Raw genomic sequence first — 18,365 nt, 5'->3', positions numbered from 1 at the left:
AATTTTTAAAAACCTTATATCAAGCACTGAGTTACCTTGTGAATATATACTAATAATCCCTTTATTAGAGAGCAGTGAGAGAAATAAGTAACAGTTCTCCAGTTTCTAATGCCAAAATACGTGGTTTCACTGTTTCTTACTTCCTCATTGGATTATTATGAACTGACATTTTGGATTCCGTAGCTCTAAGGATATTTTGGTGGTTGATGTAAGGGACGACAAATCAAACTAAAAATAATCATTATTTGCCCCTTTTTTCTGTTTAGGGTTTATGTTGCGGAATCTCTCATTTCCAGTGCTGGAGAAGGACTGTTTTCAAAGGTAGCAGTGGGACCCAATACTGTTATGTCTTTTTATAATGGAGTCCGAATTACACACCAAGAGGTGAGCGGGGTAGAAGTGGAAAATTAGCGTGATTGGTTAAAGGGTTTTGTTTCAAACACCCTTATTAATTTTCTCATTAGTCCTTTTACTTTAATATTCACTAGGAATATAAAGAAACAAAAAGCTAGGGTTTTTTGTAAAATGCTTGGATATTGTCTTATAGCCAGCCTCAGACTGCTTTAGCAAAGACACCGTAGATTGTGTAGCTTATGAACAACAGAAATTGATTTCTCACAGTTCTGGAGGCTGGGAAGTCCAAGATCAAGGTGCCAACAGATTCAGTGTCTGGTGAGAGCCTGCTTCCTGGTTCATAGATGTCCCTCTTTTTGCTGTAACTTCACATGGCAGGAGGGATGAGGGAGCTCTCTGGGGCCTCTTTTATAAGACACTAATCCCATTCATGAGGGCTCTGCCTGCTGTCATGACCTAAATACCTCCCAAAGACCCCACCTCCGGATACCCTGACATTGGGGATGAGATTTCAACATATGTTTGGAGGGGGCACATTAATAGTCAGTCTATAGCAGATATTTTCCTCTTTTTTTTTTTTAATTGTTGTGAAATCAAGTCTATTCGTCTTTTTTTTTAATTTATTTTTATTTATTTATTTGGCCACACTGCACGGCATGTGGGATATTAGTTCCCCGACCAGGGATTGAACCTGCGCCCCCTGCAGTGGAAATGCGGAGTCTTAACCACTGGACCGCCAGGGAAGCCCCAATTTCCCTCTTTATTTTGAGCCTTAGTATGTTTTGTTTTGTTTTGTTTTTTTTACGTTCCACAGCTATTTTATAGAAAGTGGGCTGGTACCATCAGGGAGACAGTAATTGCTTTGTATTGAACTACACCCAGTATCTGAAAAACTGAGATCCAATCGGACTCTGTCAATAATTAATTTATGACCTTGGCTGGGGTGCTTTACAGGAAGGGCCCCTACTTCTGTTTGTGCAAAAGCCATACAATAGCCTACATCTTACCTGGAAGGGTTCTATTGCCAAAAAAAACATAAAAATTAAAAGTTAAAGAGTTGAGTCACCTCTTGCCTTAGACATAATCTTTGATACACTTCTCAGATTTCATGTATGTTTTTTTGTTTTTGTTTCTTCACTTCACAACTAGCTTCCTTAAGTGTCTGCTTAAGGGCAAAAGCTTGATGCTTTGAGCACAGGTAGGGCTCTGTCCATCCCGGTCTCACTTGTGTGAAGTTGGGTGGGACTTAAGCCGATCACTCACATCCCACCTTCACGTCTTCATTTTTTATTTGTTCCTATGAAATAATAAAAAGCGAAAGGCCGAGAAATAATCAAGTCACTGTACGTTCAAAGCAGCCGCCCAGACAAAGATGTCAGTGCACAAACCGAGCTGTGATATGCCTCGCAGTGTCCCCTTGTGATGGTCAATCCAGAAAGTCCAAGAAATTCAGCCTATGGACGGTGGCTCGGGATATTGATACATAATTTATTCAAACGTTTTACAGCTAAGGAAACTGAAGCCAAGAGAGGTTAAGCAACTTGCCTAAGGTCACAAATATAGTAACTGGCAGAATTCAAGCAAGGTTTCTAACAGCAGAATCTGTCTCTGTGCTGAAACTCACTATATAAATGAATGAGGGTGCCTCCTTGCCTTCATGAAGTTTAGATGAGAAAAATACACAACTAGCGGCAACATAAGGAGGATGGTACTGCGTGTCATATATCAAGTCACATAACAGGTCTGGACTATTAAGATCCATGAAGATTGTTTCACTTTCATCACTGCTGTATCCCCTGCACCTAGAACAGTGCCTAGCATATGGTAGGTGCTCAGTCAGTATCTGTTGAATGAATATCAGATACAAATAAAAGCATAATTGTAGCTTACAGACGGGAGAGATGGTATACCTCTGAGTGTCAACAGTTTTTGAATGAAAGTGTGATCCTTTTTGGTTCCAAAACGCTGTCCTTGCTGGCATGCACAGATGCTGGGGCATGTTGGTCAGGACTGGTTGGGAGAAAGGATGCCTGCTGCTTGCACAGAGGATAGTGAGTCCTGCTGTGGGTGAGAGAGCGTGCTGGTTGTCCGTGACTCTGCTGGTCACACCGATTGCCCACCTGCAGCAAAGGTGTAGGACTTTCCTGGCGCTCAGTTTTGCATTCCTTAGGTTTCTGGTTCCGTTTGATGTTCTTACTTTCATTTTTCTTTGGCTTCATCCTTTTCTCTGTAGAGGTTCAAGGGATTTGAGGGCTGATTAAAGAAAAAGACCAGGGCTTCCCTGGTGGCGCAGTGGTTGAGAGTCTGCCTGCTAATGCAGGGGACATGGGTTCGAGCCCTGGTCTGGGAAGATCCCACATGCTGCAGAGCAACTAGGCCCGTGAGCCACAACTACTGAACCTGCGCGTCTGGAGCCTGTGCTCCGCAACAAGAGAGGCCGCGACGGTGAGAGGCCTGCGCACCACGATGAAGAGTGGCCCCCACTTGCCACAGCTAGAGAAAGCCCTCGCACAGAGACGAAGACCCAACACAGCCAAAAATAAATAAATGAATAAATAAATAAATAAATTTATTCAAAAAACAAACAAACAACCCAATCCAAAAGTGGGCAGAAGACCTAAACAGACATTTCTCCAAAGAAGATATACAGATCACCAACAAACACGTGAAAGGATGCAACATCACTAATCATTAGAGAAATGCAAATCAAAACTACAATGAGGTATCACTTCACACTGGTCAGAATGGCCATCATCAAAAAATCTACAAACAATAAATGCTGGAGAGGGTGTGGAGAAAAGGGAACCCTCTTGCACTCTTGGTGTGAAGGTAAATTGATACAGCCACTATGGAGAACAGTATGGAAGTTCCTTAAAAAACTAAACATAGAATTACCATATGACCCAGCAATCCCACTACTGGGCATATACCCTGAGAAAACCATAATTCAAAAAGAGTTATGTACCACAACGTTCATTGGAGCTCTATTTACAATAGCCAGGACATGGAGGCAACCTAAGTGTCCATCGACAGATGAATGGATAAGGAAGATGTGGCACATATATACAATGGAATATTACTCAGCCATAAAAAGAAACGAAATTGAGTTATTTGTAGTAAGGTGGATGGACCTAGAGTCTGTCATACAGAGTGAAGTAAGTCAGAAAGAGAAAAACAAATACCATATGCTAACACATATATATGGAATCCAAAAAAAAAAAAAGGTTCTGAAGAACCAAGGGGCAGGACAGGAGTAAAGATGCAGGCTTAGAGAATGGACTTGAGGACATGGGGAGGGGGAAGGGTAAGCCGGGACGAAGTGAGAGAGTAGCATTGACATATATACACGACTAAATGTAAAATAGATAGCTAGTGGGAAGCAGCCGCGTAGGACAGGGAGATCAGCTCGGTGCTTTGTGACCACCTAGAGGGGTGGGATAGGGAGGGTGGGAGGGAGATGCAAGAGGGAGGAGATATGGGGATATATGTATATGTATAGCTGATTCACTTTGTTATAAAGCAGAAACTGACACACCATTGTAAAGCAATTATACTCCAATAAAGATGTTAAAAAAAAAAAAGACATCTGGTTATTTTGTGTGTTTTTGTCAAGGGACTTTAAATCCTTTTTTTCATATAAGATAGGGGAAAATCAATAAATGCTAAGTTGAGCTTTCCGGCGCTGCCCACATACGCCTTTTGCACCATCAGTGTGCGGGGTTCGCACCATCGCGGTGCAAGGGATGCCTTAGGCTCTTTCCACGTACGTGGCACTCAAACCGTGAAGTTTAAGGATAAATGAGTTAATATCGCCTGTGTCCTCTGAGCTCCTGGGAGGAAGGGCCTTTCTGATGTTCGCTTTCTTGTTTTCTGCAGGTCGACAGCAGGGACTGGGCTCTTAACGGGAACACCCTCTCCCTCGATGAAGAAACGGTCATTGATGTGCCTGAGCCCTACAACCGCGTATCCAAGTACTGTGCCTCCTTGGGACACAAGGCAAACCACTCCTTCACTCCGAACTGCATCTACGACATGTGAGTAGGAGACCACGCGGCCAGTGGCTGGGGCAGCTCTGTGCCTCGGGGCCCCGAGAATGAGGAGGGCACCTCAAAGGTGTCATCCTGCCTCGAGGAAGGTGGCTTCCTCGGAATATTCGAGGGTCCTCTGGCCAGGGGCCTCATGGTTAGAACTTGAAACTCGGAAATGGAAAAGTGCTCCAAAGAGTAGAAATGCTGTGGAAATGCTGTACTTAGTGGTTGCTGTTTTATTTGTGGCTTTTTCGTCCTTTAGTTGTCTCATTCTGGCAAATTAAGGGTAGTGTCATTTGAAGTAATAGTACAAATTGAAATGACTCTGCACAGTGGAGATTAGGGAATCCTTTTATTATGTGAGAGGAAGGAGAACCAAAAGATCCTAAGCCTAGGACGTGAGCTCTCAGTATTGGAAAAAAACGTGTAAAATCAGAGTCCCTATCATTTAACAATCAAGAGGAATGAAATACTGAACACATGCTACAACATGGATGAGCCTTGAAGACATGCTAAGTGCAAGAAGCCAGTCATGGGGACTTCCCTGGTGGTCCAGTGGGTAAGACTCCACGCTCCCAATGCAGGGGGCCTGGGTTCGATCCCTGGTGGGGGAACTAGATCCCGCATGCATGCCGCAACTAAGAGCCTGCATGCCGCAACTAAAGATCCCACATGCCACAACTAAAGATCCCACATGCTGCAACTAAAGATCCCACATGCCGCCACGAAGATCCCGCGTGCTGCAACGAAGACCCAGTGTAGCCAAAATAAATAAATAAATATTAAAAAAGAAGCCAGTCACAAGAGCATGTAGTGTATGATTTCCATGTATATGAACAGTCCACTATAGCCGCAGAGACAGAATGCAGATCAGTCGTTGCCTAGAGCTGGGGGCGGGGGTGGGCAGAGTAGAAGTTGATGGCTAATGAGCGTGGAGGTTCCTTTTGAGGCTGATGAAAGCTTCCAAAATTAGTGGCGATGGTTGCACAACTGAAAACCACTGAATTGTACACTTTAAATGGATGAATTTTATGAGACATGAATTATATCTCAACAAAACCATTATTTAAAAAAATCAAATAATCCTACCTCCCCTCCCAACAGTGCACTGAACCTCTTGGAAACCTCCATTGATGAGAACCTTACCATTATCCACACAGGCGGCTGTCTGGACAAATACATATCATGGAATTAGCTGTTGGGCTCTGAGGATTAGAAAGTTCCTTCTGTTGAGCCCAGATGGGTTTCCCTGTAATATCCAGCCCTTGGCCCTAATTACCTCCCTTTTTTTCTTGTGTACAGTGTCAATCTCTCTTCCACATAGTAGTCCTACAAAATATCTTAGTAGTCTTCATGTGCCCCCTGAACCCTCTCTTCCAAAAGGCAAGCAGCTCCGACTCTGCCTTAAAGGATACAGCTGAGATTCCATGTTGTTGCTGTTCTTAACTCAGCCTGAGGACAGGCTAGGAGCCTAGGAGTTAGGCAGCTGTGTGCAGCCTTTTCTGCTCAGCTGTAGTTTGCTGTCACTTAGTCCTCTAGCTTGTTAACATAAGCAGGATCTGATCATGTGCATTTAATCTGTAGGAAAATTGCCAGGATTTGAATGTCCCTTCTTGCATCCCTGAGATGGCTTTAAAATTGTTCTGGCACTGACTTGCTCTCTTTGGCAGCCAGTACCAAGTACTGAAGCTACAACTTCTGTTTAAAGGGCGGGTAGAAATGGCAAAGGACATGTGTCATGTGAAATGAAACTGACACTGTTATTAACTCCAAGGCTTTCACGGCCAGTGTGAATTAGGCCAAAGCATCGTTGCAGGCTGCACACAGCTGAACAACAACCCTTTAAAGCAGTGGTAACTAAGGATAACAAATGCTACTTAGGTTGCCCCTTAAAACAAATGAGTCCTGTGATTTCATGGCAAGAACATGATTTTTCTCATCAAAAAGGAGACAGCACAGGAGACAAGAGAAGGAACCATTTGTGCAAAATGAAGTCCCTCCTCAGAGTTTTTTTTTTTCCAAGCCCAATGTGAACGATTAGTATAATTTGGGGTCATGGGGAGACTAGCTGAATAATCATTAAATAGAACATTCAGATACCAATCCATGGCATTCATTTGTTTCTAAAATCATTGGTACTGTTATGCACACTGTAACTTAAACAGAACAGCACTTCTATAAGCTGTTTTAACTGTAGTCTGGTACAGCGTGCCAAATGGACAGATAGGCAGGAACTACTTTTCTCGTTGTAAATATAGGTTACTTGTCGACAAGGGACCGAAGAGTGTGGCCCAGGGGTTTGGTCTGAGGGCTAATCCTGCAGCCAGTGTTTCCTGAGCACTTCCTCTAGGTCAGTGCTGTGCTAAAGCCTTCTGTGCACATTGTCATTCAATCCTCCCAGTAACTTCGTGGGGCCCCTAGTATTACTGCTGATTCCAGATCAGCGACAAGAAACGCAGGGCTCTTGTCAAAGTGGAGAAGTGCTCTTAACCATTGTGCCTTGGGGCTGCTTTGAAGAATCAGCACCTGAGATTGAGTTCTGTCTTTTCAGTCTGTCCATTTTCTACTCCCTGAGAATAACGATAATGAGCAAGAAAATGAAAATACAAGAGGACGATAAGAGAAATCTTAGGCTTCTTGTGCGATTTTTTTCAGTGTACCAGAAGGTTAACTAGAGCTCCATTTCAGGAGTATTTTTTTTATTGAAGTATCACTGATTTACAATACTGTGTTAGTTTCAGGTGTACAGCAAAGTGATTTGGATATACATATATATTCATTTTCAGGTGCTTTTCCATTATAGGTTATTACAAGATATTGAATATAGTTCTCTGTGCTATGCAGTAGGTCCTTGTTGTTTATCTATTTTATATAGTATTGTGTATCTGTTAATCCCATACTCCTAATTTATCCCTCCCCCTCTCCCCGCCTTTCCCCTTTGGTAACCGTAAGTTTGTTTTCTATGTGAGTCTGTTTCTGTTTTGTAAATAAATTCATTTGTATCATTTTTTTAAGATTCCACATGTAAGTGATATCATATGATATTTGTCTTTGTCTGACTGACTTCTCTTAGTATGACAATCTCTAGGTCCATCCATGTTGCTGCAAATGGCATTATTTCATTCTTTTTTATGGCCAAGTAATATTCCATTGTAAGAAGTATTATTTTTTAATGAAATATTTTAATTTAGAGACAAAGAGTGATTTTAATAAGGAATTCCCAAATCCCTGATCCAGGGATGTCCTTTGTGCTGGAGCACAGTCTGAGACTTCTGTGCACGTGCGTGCTCTCATACACCCACGTGCTTGCTTACACATGTCACAACTGATACGAGTCTTCAGCTGTGCCAGGCACTGCGTGTGGTGCTTTATTTACGTGACCCTATTTTGTCACCACAATGACTCTTGGAGGATAAGGATTACTGGTGTTATCATGATTTGGCAGGTGAGGAAGGTGAGATTCAGAGACACAGAGGTGAGCTTTCCAGAAGGAGGCAGTCGTAATGTGTGGCGCCAGGACTCACACCAAAGTCTTCAGGCCCAAATCAAGTGTGCTTTCCAAGAAAGAGGACAGCCGAAGGGGGTGGGCATAGAGGCCCCCTTGGAGTGAGGGTGTGGTGGTTCCTTTTTACCCCCCACACAATATGTCCATACACTGCAGACAGCTCGTCTACCACCAAGCGCTTGCCGTCGTGCGCCCTGTACCTCTGACTTCAGGCCTGGAACCTCCGCCTTTGGTGTTTCAAAGCCCTTTGTTCAAAATGTAACTATAAATGAATGGATTTGACCAGATGCATAGGAAAACAAAGTTACTTTCCTTCTGGCCTGCCTTCCAGGTATCCGTGTTGGGTTTCAGCAGCTGTTAGAGGAGATGAGTCTCTTAATACTTATTTAGCTCCCCGTTCCCCTGAAGGGAGCCTTGCAGGTGAGCCGGGCCGGGAGCCTCTGGCAGAGGAGCATAATCCTAGCTTTAGCCCGGCCTCTCCCATCACAGGGGGCATCAGAGGGAAATCTGAAAGAAGCAGGATGGCAGAGCGGTCTGGGCTTCCCTCTTGGGAAAAAAAAATCTTCATTTACTTTTATGCTAGAAAATAACTCTTCCTCTATAGGTACAGGATGGAAAACAGAGTTTTTTTGCTTTTGCAAATCCACAGGGCTCTTTCTTACAACTCCAGAAGCGCCCTGGCAAAGCCTTTCCCCGAGGTACAGGCAGGTAATGTGAGGTGACAGGCCAGAGGAGCTGAAATGCTGACAGGCCGCATTGGATCTGATTTCTCATTAAAGACAGATTTTTGTTGAAGATCCTGATTGTTGATTTACAAATACAGAGTGGCAAATAGGCTCAGAAAGGAAGATAGGGCCGTGCTTTTTAAACCTTAATGTACATAGGGATACCGGGGAGGGGGAGGGGGGCGGGGTGTTAGAATGCAGATCCCACCACCAGGTCTGGGTGGGGAAGCCTGGAGTATCCCCGTGAGCACCAGCCTCCCAGGGGAAGCTCATGCCGGCTCCTCTGTGGCCCGCACACTGAGGACCTGCCGGTGGTGTCCAGGGCGTGGCAAGCACACGGGTGATTCCTGCCTCAGCCCTTCTAGCCTTTGCATCTGACCTCCCGGTCCAGCCCGGGAATGACCATGTGCATCTTGATGTCTAGGTTTGTCCACCCCCGTTTTGGACCCATCAAATGCATTCGCACGCTCCGAGCCGTGGAGGCCGACGAGGAACTCACTGTTGCCTATGGCTACGACCACAGCCCCCCGGGGAAGAGTGGGCCTGAAGCCCCCGAGTGGTACCAGGTGGAGCTGAAGGCCTTCCAGGCCACCCAGCAGAAGTGAAAGGCCTGGCTCCGGGCTTCAGAGACCTGGAATAGAAACTTGGATCTATGCACTACGTTTATCCGACAACGGGACAACCAGGGACTGCTCATGCTGTGACATCACATCCTCTCACTCTGCGTTCGCTACAACTTTCTCGAATACTAACTAGGTCTGACTGTATTACTCATACCAGGTTTAAAATTAGCTAGCAACAACGCCCTCCTGAGAGGTACTGTTGAGCACTTGACAGAAGACAGCGTGATGTTCTTGGGTGGTTCAAGACTAAATCTGTACCACATTCAGAGATGCCAAACGATTAGACTGAAAAAAGGGGGTTTTTCAGTCATTTTTAGTCAGTGGCTTTTCCATGAGGTTTATTTCTATGGCCGGTGCAAATTGCGTTATCACACTTGCATATGCACCATATGGAGGACAGAGAATTACTACATTTTTATTCTCTAAATGTAGTATCATTTGCCTTTTAACCTTTGATCTGTTCTTGCAATAGAATGGCTTTGTTTTTCCCCTAGCGAACAGAACCCCACTTTTTGAGTCACTTCACCCCTTAGTCCTCTTCTCTATCTTAGGTATCTTTCACAAGAGAAAACTTCCAAATGGATTTCGTTTCAGTGCCAGTGTGTAGGTCTCTCTGGCTCTCTCTATATCACTGTTTCATTACTATGTCCTCATATAAAGACCTGGCTTCTAGGGCCGGGCTATTATTATAGAATTATTATTCTCGCATGTAAACAAAGATATCTTTGCTTTAAGATGTGAGAAGAAATGAATTTACTTTGTTTGCATTAAGTTATGGAAGAGTTGTAACATATACTTTAAGAAAGAAGAGGGGGAAATTAGTATTTCTAAGCAGTAGACGTGGCAATTTTGCAATATCTTCAATAGTGCTAGTAATTTTTTTTCTCCTTGGGTACACATTAAATGTACATAACAGAGCAGTCTGGCTTGTGGCACAGTGCATTGAATTCAAAAGTCAAATAGCAAACTTGAATTATAACACAGAATTCAAAAGGTTTTTTTGGTTTGTTTTTTTTTTCTTTTAAATCGCTACTGTTAAGAGAGACGTACTGATCACTAGGTACAAATCAAACCTTAATGCTAAAACTCTTCATCATTGTAATTTCAAAGCACTTACCTGCTTCACAGCCTTGTGAATTAAGACTAACACCTGTATAGCTTAGAAGCAACGGTATCAATAGCATTTCAGCCATTTTTGCTAGCCATGTGTAATCACAACTGCAGAAATAAGGAGAAAAGCCCCTGTTTTTTAGTTTAGCCAATTAGGTATGTAACCTGACTGGGATTACTCTGGGGGAATTCTGGGAGTTTGGGGTTTTTGTAAGTGCCCTCACCACGTGCCATAGCTGTGTCCTCTTCAGATGCCCAGCTGAGGAGCTGGGAGGTCTGGAAAGCAGCAGTTGCTACAAGTTGCAACTGTCAGCTGGGGCACCTGTCACCCAGTCAGTTTGGTCTTGAAAGCTGAAGCCTTCCACACTGTAGCTCTGGCTAGTAGGGAAGGCTTGCTGGGAGCAGGAAAAGAGAAAAGAAACAGGCAGGAGGAAGTTTGCTATTTCATGTCAGTTACACATTGCTCTTGGGAAGAATGTAACAAAAAGTGCTTCATCAGGGCTGCTCACAGCTTTCAGTTCTGGCAGCTCCTGGGCACAGGATTCAGCCTTCAAGACAGTGACAGAAGTGGCCCTTTCCCTTGGTAAGTCCAGGCTTCCCGGAGCTCCCCTGTCCCCAGCAGTGCAGCGAGGTGGCCACGGTTTCAGGGAGCTCAGCTGCTGGTTCACTCGTGAGAAGTTCTGAGGCTGCCAGGAAGATCTTCCAGGAAGTGAACTGAATAGACTTTTTAGATTAAAAGGCATCAGGATAGGATCGCTTCTATTCTGTAGAAAGAGACCAGACCGTCCCATAAACTGGCAGATGCGCAGAGTCTTGGGACTTGTGTTCTGATAGGTGCTTTCATTCAAACGCGTCCCAAAGTAAGTGACTGTCTTCAGGAGAAAGATGGCTTTAATCAACCCCAGTGAGTTGGGTTGTGGAGCCAGATCAGGGAGTGCGGTCGGGGGGGGAGGATGGCGCAGGACTCCAAAGCAAGGACTTCAGGCTGCCGGCTGCCATGGGGTGTAATGTCTGTCCCAGTGGGCTACCCCATTCAAATGGAATTTTTCTTTTCTTTTGACGAAAGTGGCTGAAGAGTTGGAAATAGTGACTAACCAGCAAATCCATTTTTCAAATAAAATAGTGAATAACTCTCTGAGTTTCGAGCCCGGCAGTGTGTCTGTCTGTGACGTTCAGACAAATCAGAGGAAGCAGTACATCCAAGCTGAGCCTCTCCACGTCCTCTCTCCTGTCTCCCTTGTTCTCTGGCTCTTCTTTCTCCTGCCCTACCCTTTCCCCTCTCTCCCTCTCTGTTGTCTGTGAGAATGGCTGGTGTTTGTACGTTACAACGTGCCAGCTGACCCCTCCGGCCGCTCCCTCTCTCCCTCCTCTCCTGCCAGTCTCTCTGGCCCATTGGACCCTGTCTGTCTGTCTTTCCCTCTGCGAGTACCTCTCTCCATCACTCTGTGTCCACGTCTGCTTCTGCTACTCCTGTCGTCCCCCTGACACACACCCCCGCCCCGCCCCCCCCCCCCGCCAAATGTAAGGCTTTGTCACAGGGTGGGGTCAGAGGGGGCCTTGAGATTCACTGTGTTCTGTAGGTAGATAAAATAGTCAAGGGGGTTGGGGTCCCATGAGGAATTAACTGGTGAGGGAATAGGGTTTGTTCCCTGTTTGAGCCAAAGCTGAGGGGGAAGCCTTGGGATGTATTTTTCTACTGAATCTTGACGTCCGCTGTGGAAGGAAATACGTCAGGAAGCAGGTAGTTTCATCAGCATCGTAACAGAAATGTGGAAGAGTCCAGGTGGTGGGGATAAAGGAGTAACTTTCTGCTCTCCTCCAAAAGGGTCAGTGCCGAGGAGGGTGCCTGATGCCATGGTCCCCATCAGATTCACTCAGAGCCGTCTCAGTCCACCTCCTGCATGACTAGATCTTTCCTTAGCAGCTTTTCTATGACAAAATATTATCTTGTGTTAGAGTTAGGAATAGGAACTAATCTGTAGGAGTATGTCCCCAAATGGGCATTTGAATGGACTCACAAAAAACCACCGTAAGGACTGAATTTCTGACACAAAGGAATGATGAGATTTAAAAGCTACAGGCAAGGAAGACTTGAGTTTTGCAGTACCTATTCTTATTTTAACCTGCTTCATCCCTGGTCTGCCTGAGAAACTGAGAAGGAAATTTGTTGTTCAAGACCCCTTTGAACCTGTCTGGGGCTGTCCTTAAACTTATTTGCCTTCTGGGGGTTCTTCACACTTGAAAAACAATTTCCTTATCACCAACAACCTGAAAAGGCCAAAGCAAAGGCCAAGTGTAACCATTGACAACATTTAATTGTAACGGTAAAATTGCAGTAACTGTGAACAGTGAGTTCAAGGGTTGTCTTCTCAGTGAGTCGTATGTGGCACTTTAGTAAATTTCCTTTACTATATGAAATTTTAAATCACTCACTGCAAAATGCATTTAAGATCTTCCAGGAAGGTATTGTTTTCTGTTGTGCTTTGTTTTAAAACAGTTGCCTCAAGTTTCTGTCTTCAGAGTAGTGATTTAGAATCCAGACATCTTTCGTTTTAGAAAAACAAGCAAAACCATGTTGCAAGACTGATAGTCGTAATGTTTATTTGCCGCAGATCAAAGGTTCACAAAATATACTGAATTTACATCTACTTGAGGTACCTTGATAGACTGGGTTTTTTTTGTCTTTGATCTTTCCCTTCAGGAATTTGGAGCCTCAGTATCCATTTTGATTTTTAAAATACTAAATTGTAATCGTTTTATTTTGCCAAATGGGTGCAGACATACTCAAAGCAATGAAAACTATTTCAAGCCATACAACCACAGGGATGGAAACCCTTTTCACAAATTTTAACGTGTTTGTATGTAAATAGATGTTTGTATGAACTATTTTCATGGTAGAATGAATATATTTAAGTGAAGTTGAATTATTCCAGTGCTATTTAAACAAATTGCAAACATTTTTGGTGAGAATTCTCTGAGTCTATTGAGATATAATGCAGATCAGTTTTGATTTTTACAAAATCAAAAAGCCTACAAAAAACTCTGACTCATGGCAACTTCCCCGCGTTGTTGCACCTGATGTGGAGAGAGCTCGTAGGCTTCCCCAGTGCCTCAGCCGCTTCCTGGTGGAAGTTAGGTGCTCGTGGAGGTATGTCCACCCTTAGTGACATCACTCCGGGCCTTTGGGGGCCCGTGAGTGACTCAGAGGCATTAGAGACACCGGTGCAGTTATCCGGAGCACAATTTCTTTGCAGGGCAGCAGAATCAGAAGCCAGACGTGGCCATGGGAACCTCGGAACCGGGTTTTCTGGCCACCATCCACCGCTTCCCTTACTGCCTAGTCACACACGTCAGGGAGGCTGCCCTCAGTGGAGCTGGGGTTCAGACCCCCGGGTGGGACCTCACGGTTTTGCCAGCAGTCCCTGCCTCTGGGCCTCCACCTCGAGAGAGGACGGAGGAGGGTCCTGCTGGCAAGGGGCCCATTTCTCAGCACAGTACACTTCCCGTCTCAGCTCTGGGAAACTATGCACCCAAGCACCAAACTTCCAACCAGAGAGAGACATCCTCGGATAACGCAGATCCTTGCTTCCTCTGTCTGTGACTTTACACACCGTTGTTAGAAGTCGTGTTAACATCAAGACCAATCACCTCCCTATAGGACATACCTCCCAACTCCCCTGACTCTTACTAGAACACTCCTTTATAATGATATTCAACTTGAGTGGGGTTTTTTTTTTCCGCTTTAGTCCTGGATATAATGAAATGATAAATATGATGACAAATTTTCACTGTGTATACTAGCAATATGTACACACACACCAATGTATCTTAACATACAACTTGGTTACATTTTGGATGACTGTCATTCATCTCAAGTCATGTACTGGGAAACTACAGGGACTACGTGATGTCTGCTTATCATAGAGGAAAGTCGGGTTCATGGTTCTGAGCTCCCTACTTCAAAAGTTTTTCCTCCTGGGTTTTCTGTGTTCTCTTTTTATCCTGAAATGCATTGATTAGGTTGTGAGGTATGTTTAAGGATTGGAAGCCAGGGGAATGCTTTCGGCATTTATTGCAACCAAAAGTTAACCTCATCACAGTTAACGAGCATCTTTGATTGGTCTTTTGTGGAATTTGAACTAAATCTATGAGCCTTATTCAATATCTATAATTCTATGATTTTTTTAAATTATGGGAAATTAATGAAAGATGTTTACATGAATAATGTTTGCCCTTACTGTGTTATGAATGAGTTTTTTGTAGTGTGTCTGGGTGCATGTGCAAGAGAGTAGGAAAAATGTTTCTGAAACAAAACTTGACAAATATTTGTAATGAAAAGTAAATTTAAAGATTGCTATAATCGCGCTATAGAAACAATGCAAGTATTAAACAAAATATACAATCGCCTGTCGTTGTCGTCCTTTGGTTGCCTGGGGCAGGAAGGCAGTAACGTATTTCTCTGCCATGTCTTCCTGTATATTTAAATTACTCAGCAAACTTTACATCTGAAGTTGTTTAAAAATGTTACAGTAAGTCCCCTACATACGAACGAGTTCCATTCTGAGAGTGCGTTCGTAAGTCCACTTTGTTCGTAAGTCCAACAAAGTTAGCCTAGGTACCCAGCTAACACAATCGGCTACATAGTACTTTACTGTAATAAGTTTATAAGTACTTTACTGTAATAGGTTTATAATACTTTCACACAAATAATACATAAAAAACAAATGCAAACAACAAAGAAAACATTTTTAATCTTACAGTACCTTGAAAAGTACAGTAGTACAGTACAATAGTACAATAGTACAGTACAATAGCTAGCATACAGGGGCTGGCATCGAGTGAACAGGCAAGAAGAGTTACTGACTGGAGGAGGGAGAGGAGGTGGGAGATGGTAGAGCTGAAGGATCGTCAGCAATAGGAGATGCAAGGCAAGCTGCAATTTCACTCATGCCTGACGCTGATGAAACGCACGTTCGCATCTTTGAAAGTTCGCAACTTGAAGGTTCGTATGTGGGGGACTCACTGTACTAACCTTTTGCCATTTTCAAAGCATCATAGTAAGACCTGAGGGAGGGGTATGGAAAGGTGAGGACCCTGCCGTGTATTTGGCATAGCACCCCGTACACCCATGAATCCAGAAAAATTAGCAACATCAGCCAAACGTATCTGATGGACTCCATAAACGTTAAGGATATTGACCGTACATCAGAAGATCAGGGAAAATATCTGAAGAATGGGAAACTTCAACTTGTGCTTGAAGATACAGGAACGTTGTTAGATGTTGTGGTAGATCTTGGTGATCTTAGGACAGCTTTGAGCCAAGGAAGCTAGAAACCCCTTATTTCTGCCCAATCACTGTCATCGTTCCCAAACTCTCCCCTACAGCATTCCCAAAGCACAAAGGCCAGAGACAAAGGGGGTAAAAAAATAGTACTTTGCTATCAGCTGGGCCATCTACCCATGGTCCCAAAGAAGTGAATTCCAGTAAGCTGGGTGTCAAACTGAAGCAGCCCATGAGCCCTCCTGCTTTATCTTACCTCCCTCGGTTGCCCATTCTTTGATCTTAATCACACTTCCTTCCATTGAAGCAAGTGAGATGACTCAATCCAAACCGGGCTAGATCAGTTTCCCCACTTGGATGAAGACACATCCATACGCTGGAGCTTTAAGGCAGCGTTTCACCCACTAACCCACAATATTAATATTCTTCCTCCTTGTGTGGGAGAGGGGTGTGAGATTAAAAACTGAATCAAACTGGGGCAAGTCTAAGAAGCTCAACTCTCAAAAGTGAAAGATCAGGCAACATTTTTTGTTTGTTTTTACTGGAGTACAGTTGCTTTACAATGTTGTGTTAGTTTCTGCTGTACAGAGAAGTGAATCAGCTATGTGTATACATATATCCCCTCTTTTTTGGGTTTCCTTCCCATTTAGGTCACCACAGAGCACTGAGTAGAGTTCCCTGTGCTATACAGTAGGTTCTCATTAATTATCTATTTTATACATAGTATCAAGATTGTATATATGTCAATCCCAATCTCCCAGTTCATCCTACCCTCCCTTTCCCCTCTTGGTGTCCATACGTTTGTTCTCGAACAGGCAACTTTTTGTGGATTAAGATGGATGTAGGCTCAAGTGTTGTAGCATAAGGGATTGTGAGGAAGACTGAAACCAAATTGTTTTAGTCTCAATACTTGTCCCACATATACTTCTTACTAAATATCTGCCTTTGGGTTTTAATGTTCCAGACCATTTAGCCTGCTAATTCACACTAGCCTTAAAATTATTTCAGAAATTATTCATTTCTAGAATTAGAATTAGATAACAATCATTCAGAAGGATTTTCTGCATCTGACTGGTTTGGGGTTGTTCCACGAGAAAGTTTTGCCCCAAAAGTATTTTAGAAAACGGCTGTTGCCTTTTATATAAAAAGATGATGCAACACACTGGTGTGTGTTTCTCTTAAAGTTTTGTTTCTTTGTGAAAACCAAAAGCCATGGTTTTGCATTTAGAGCTTCACTTCTTATAATGTACATAGAAAAAGGTGAATGGCTTCATCTAGATTGCTACCAAATTTTTATTGGCAGGTATCAGATTTTGCAAGTATCAGTATCATTCTGATATTGCAAGTATCAGAATGCTTCCAGCTTCAAGAAGCCTAAAAACCTGCCTCAATATAGCTGAAGCAATAAAGATTGACTATCTCACATAACAAGAAGTGTTGAGTGACCCTGGAGTTGGTTAATTCTAACCAACTTTCTATCTTTCTGCTTTGCAATTCTTAGCAGGTCCGGTTTGCCCTTAGGGGCCAGGTGACCTCACAGTCACAACATGGGTGTCACAGTTGCAGACATCACAGCCAGATTTGGCAACATCTAGTGGGTGAAAAGGAAAATCTCTTGTATGGTCTCTACCATGGAGGAAACCTAGACCAATCCCTTGCAGGGCCATGGGGGTACCACGATTACCTGAGGGAAGGTTACTGCTATGTGGGGAAGGGTGGAGGGCCTGAACGAAGCTGGGATTCTCCCAGCAAGGAAGAAAGGAGAAAAGAGAGTTGGGCTGACCACTCACAGCGTCTGCCTCTTCTACATCACAGGTTTTGTCTTATTTTCTTCAGAGAAGAAAGGAAATAGTCTCTTCAGATACATAAATGGATTTTCTAATTAATCAAATCAACTCAGAATTCTCCAGTGGCTGGTGTGGGAGAGGTTCTACAAAGGTACATTTAGGTCAGGTTTAAAGGCAGTTTTAAATGTTTAGGTTATTCATTTATCTCACAAACAGCCATGTGATATAGGTACTGCTATCACCCCATTTTAGAGAGGGAAGAACTGAGGCATACCGATGTTAAGTAACTTGACTTGCAGTTAGGTAACCCGGTCACAGAACTCACAAGGCAGTGGCAGAGGCAAAGCATGAAGCCAGGAAGCTGGGCTCCAGGCTGCTCTCCTAACCACACTTACGGGAGCTCCTCTCTCCTCCAGCCCTTCACTTCTTCATGCTCTCCACAGGGTAAAACCAACTCTTAATATCCTTAGTCTGAGTCCTCCTTTCCCTTGATCATTTGCTTAGCCAGCTAATCAACTGATCTCCCAGGCCCCATCCCTCCTCGGTCCAATCCATGCGTTACTGAAACCGAGCGGGGCCCTGTGGGGCTCCCGGGCCTGGAGGCCTTTTTGTCCCCCGTTTCTTGTAGGCAAGACTCCAGCCTCCATGACCTCCCCTGAGTTCCAAAGGGCAGATTCGAACAGTTGCTAATCAAGGGAGGAGCAGCCGTGAAACCACCTGAGGCCAGATTACAGGGACCAGAGAAGCCCATCAAGATTAGGAGATGGGGCTTCCCTGGTGGCGCAGTGGTTGAGAATCTGCCTGCTAATGCAGGGGACATGGGTTCGAGCCCTGGTCTGGGAAGATCCCACATGCCGCGGAGCAACTAGGCCCGTGAGCCACAACTACTGAGCCTGCGCGTCTGGAGCCTGTGCTCCGCAACAAGAGAGGCCGCGATAGTGAGAGGCCCGCG

The 18,365-nt window shown here is 44.1% G+C and overlaps 1 protein-coding gene across 1 annotated transcript in view; it reads left to right on the top strand.

Annotated features, from left to right (window-relative positions):
- SETD7 (SET domain containing 7, histone lysine methyltransferase) overlaps positions 1-14,749 on the top strand; it is a 47,948-nt gene extending 33,199 nt beyond the window's left edge. Inside the window, exons 6-8 of the mRNA XM_007172932.3 lie at positions 267-384; positions 4,231-4,388; positions 9,037-14,749. Coding sequence (XP_007172994.1) covers positions 267-384; positions 4,231-4,388; positions 9,037-9,217 — 457 coding nt within the window. The 3' untranslated portion in view covers positions 9,218-14,749. The remainder of the gene's footprint in view (positions 1-266; positions 385-4,230; positions 4,389-9,036) is intronic.
- The last annotated feature ends 3,616 nt before the right edge of the window (positions 14,750-18,365 follow it).

The sequence above is a fragment of the Balaenoptera acutorostrata genome, chromosome 5 (assembly GCF_949987535.1).
Source record: "Balaenoptera acutorostrata chromosome 5, mBalAcu1.1, whole genome shotgun sequence".
Taxonomy (NCBI): domain Eukaryota; kingdom Metazoa; phylum Chordata; class Mammalia; order Artiodactyla; family Balaenopteridae; genus Balaenoptera; species Balaenoptera acutorostrata.
Note: the sequence above shows the minus strand (reverse complement) of the source record. Positions and strands in the feature narration are given on the sequence as shown.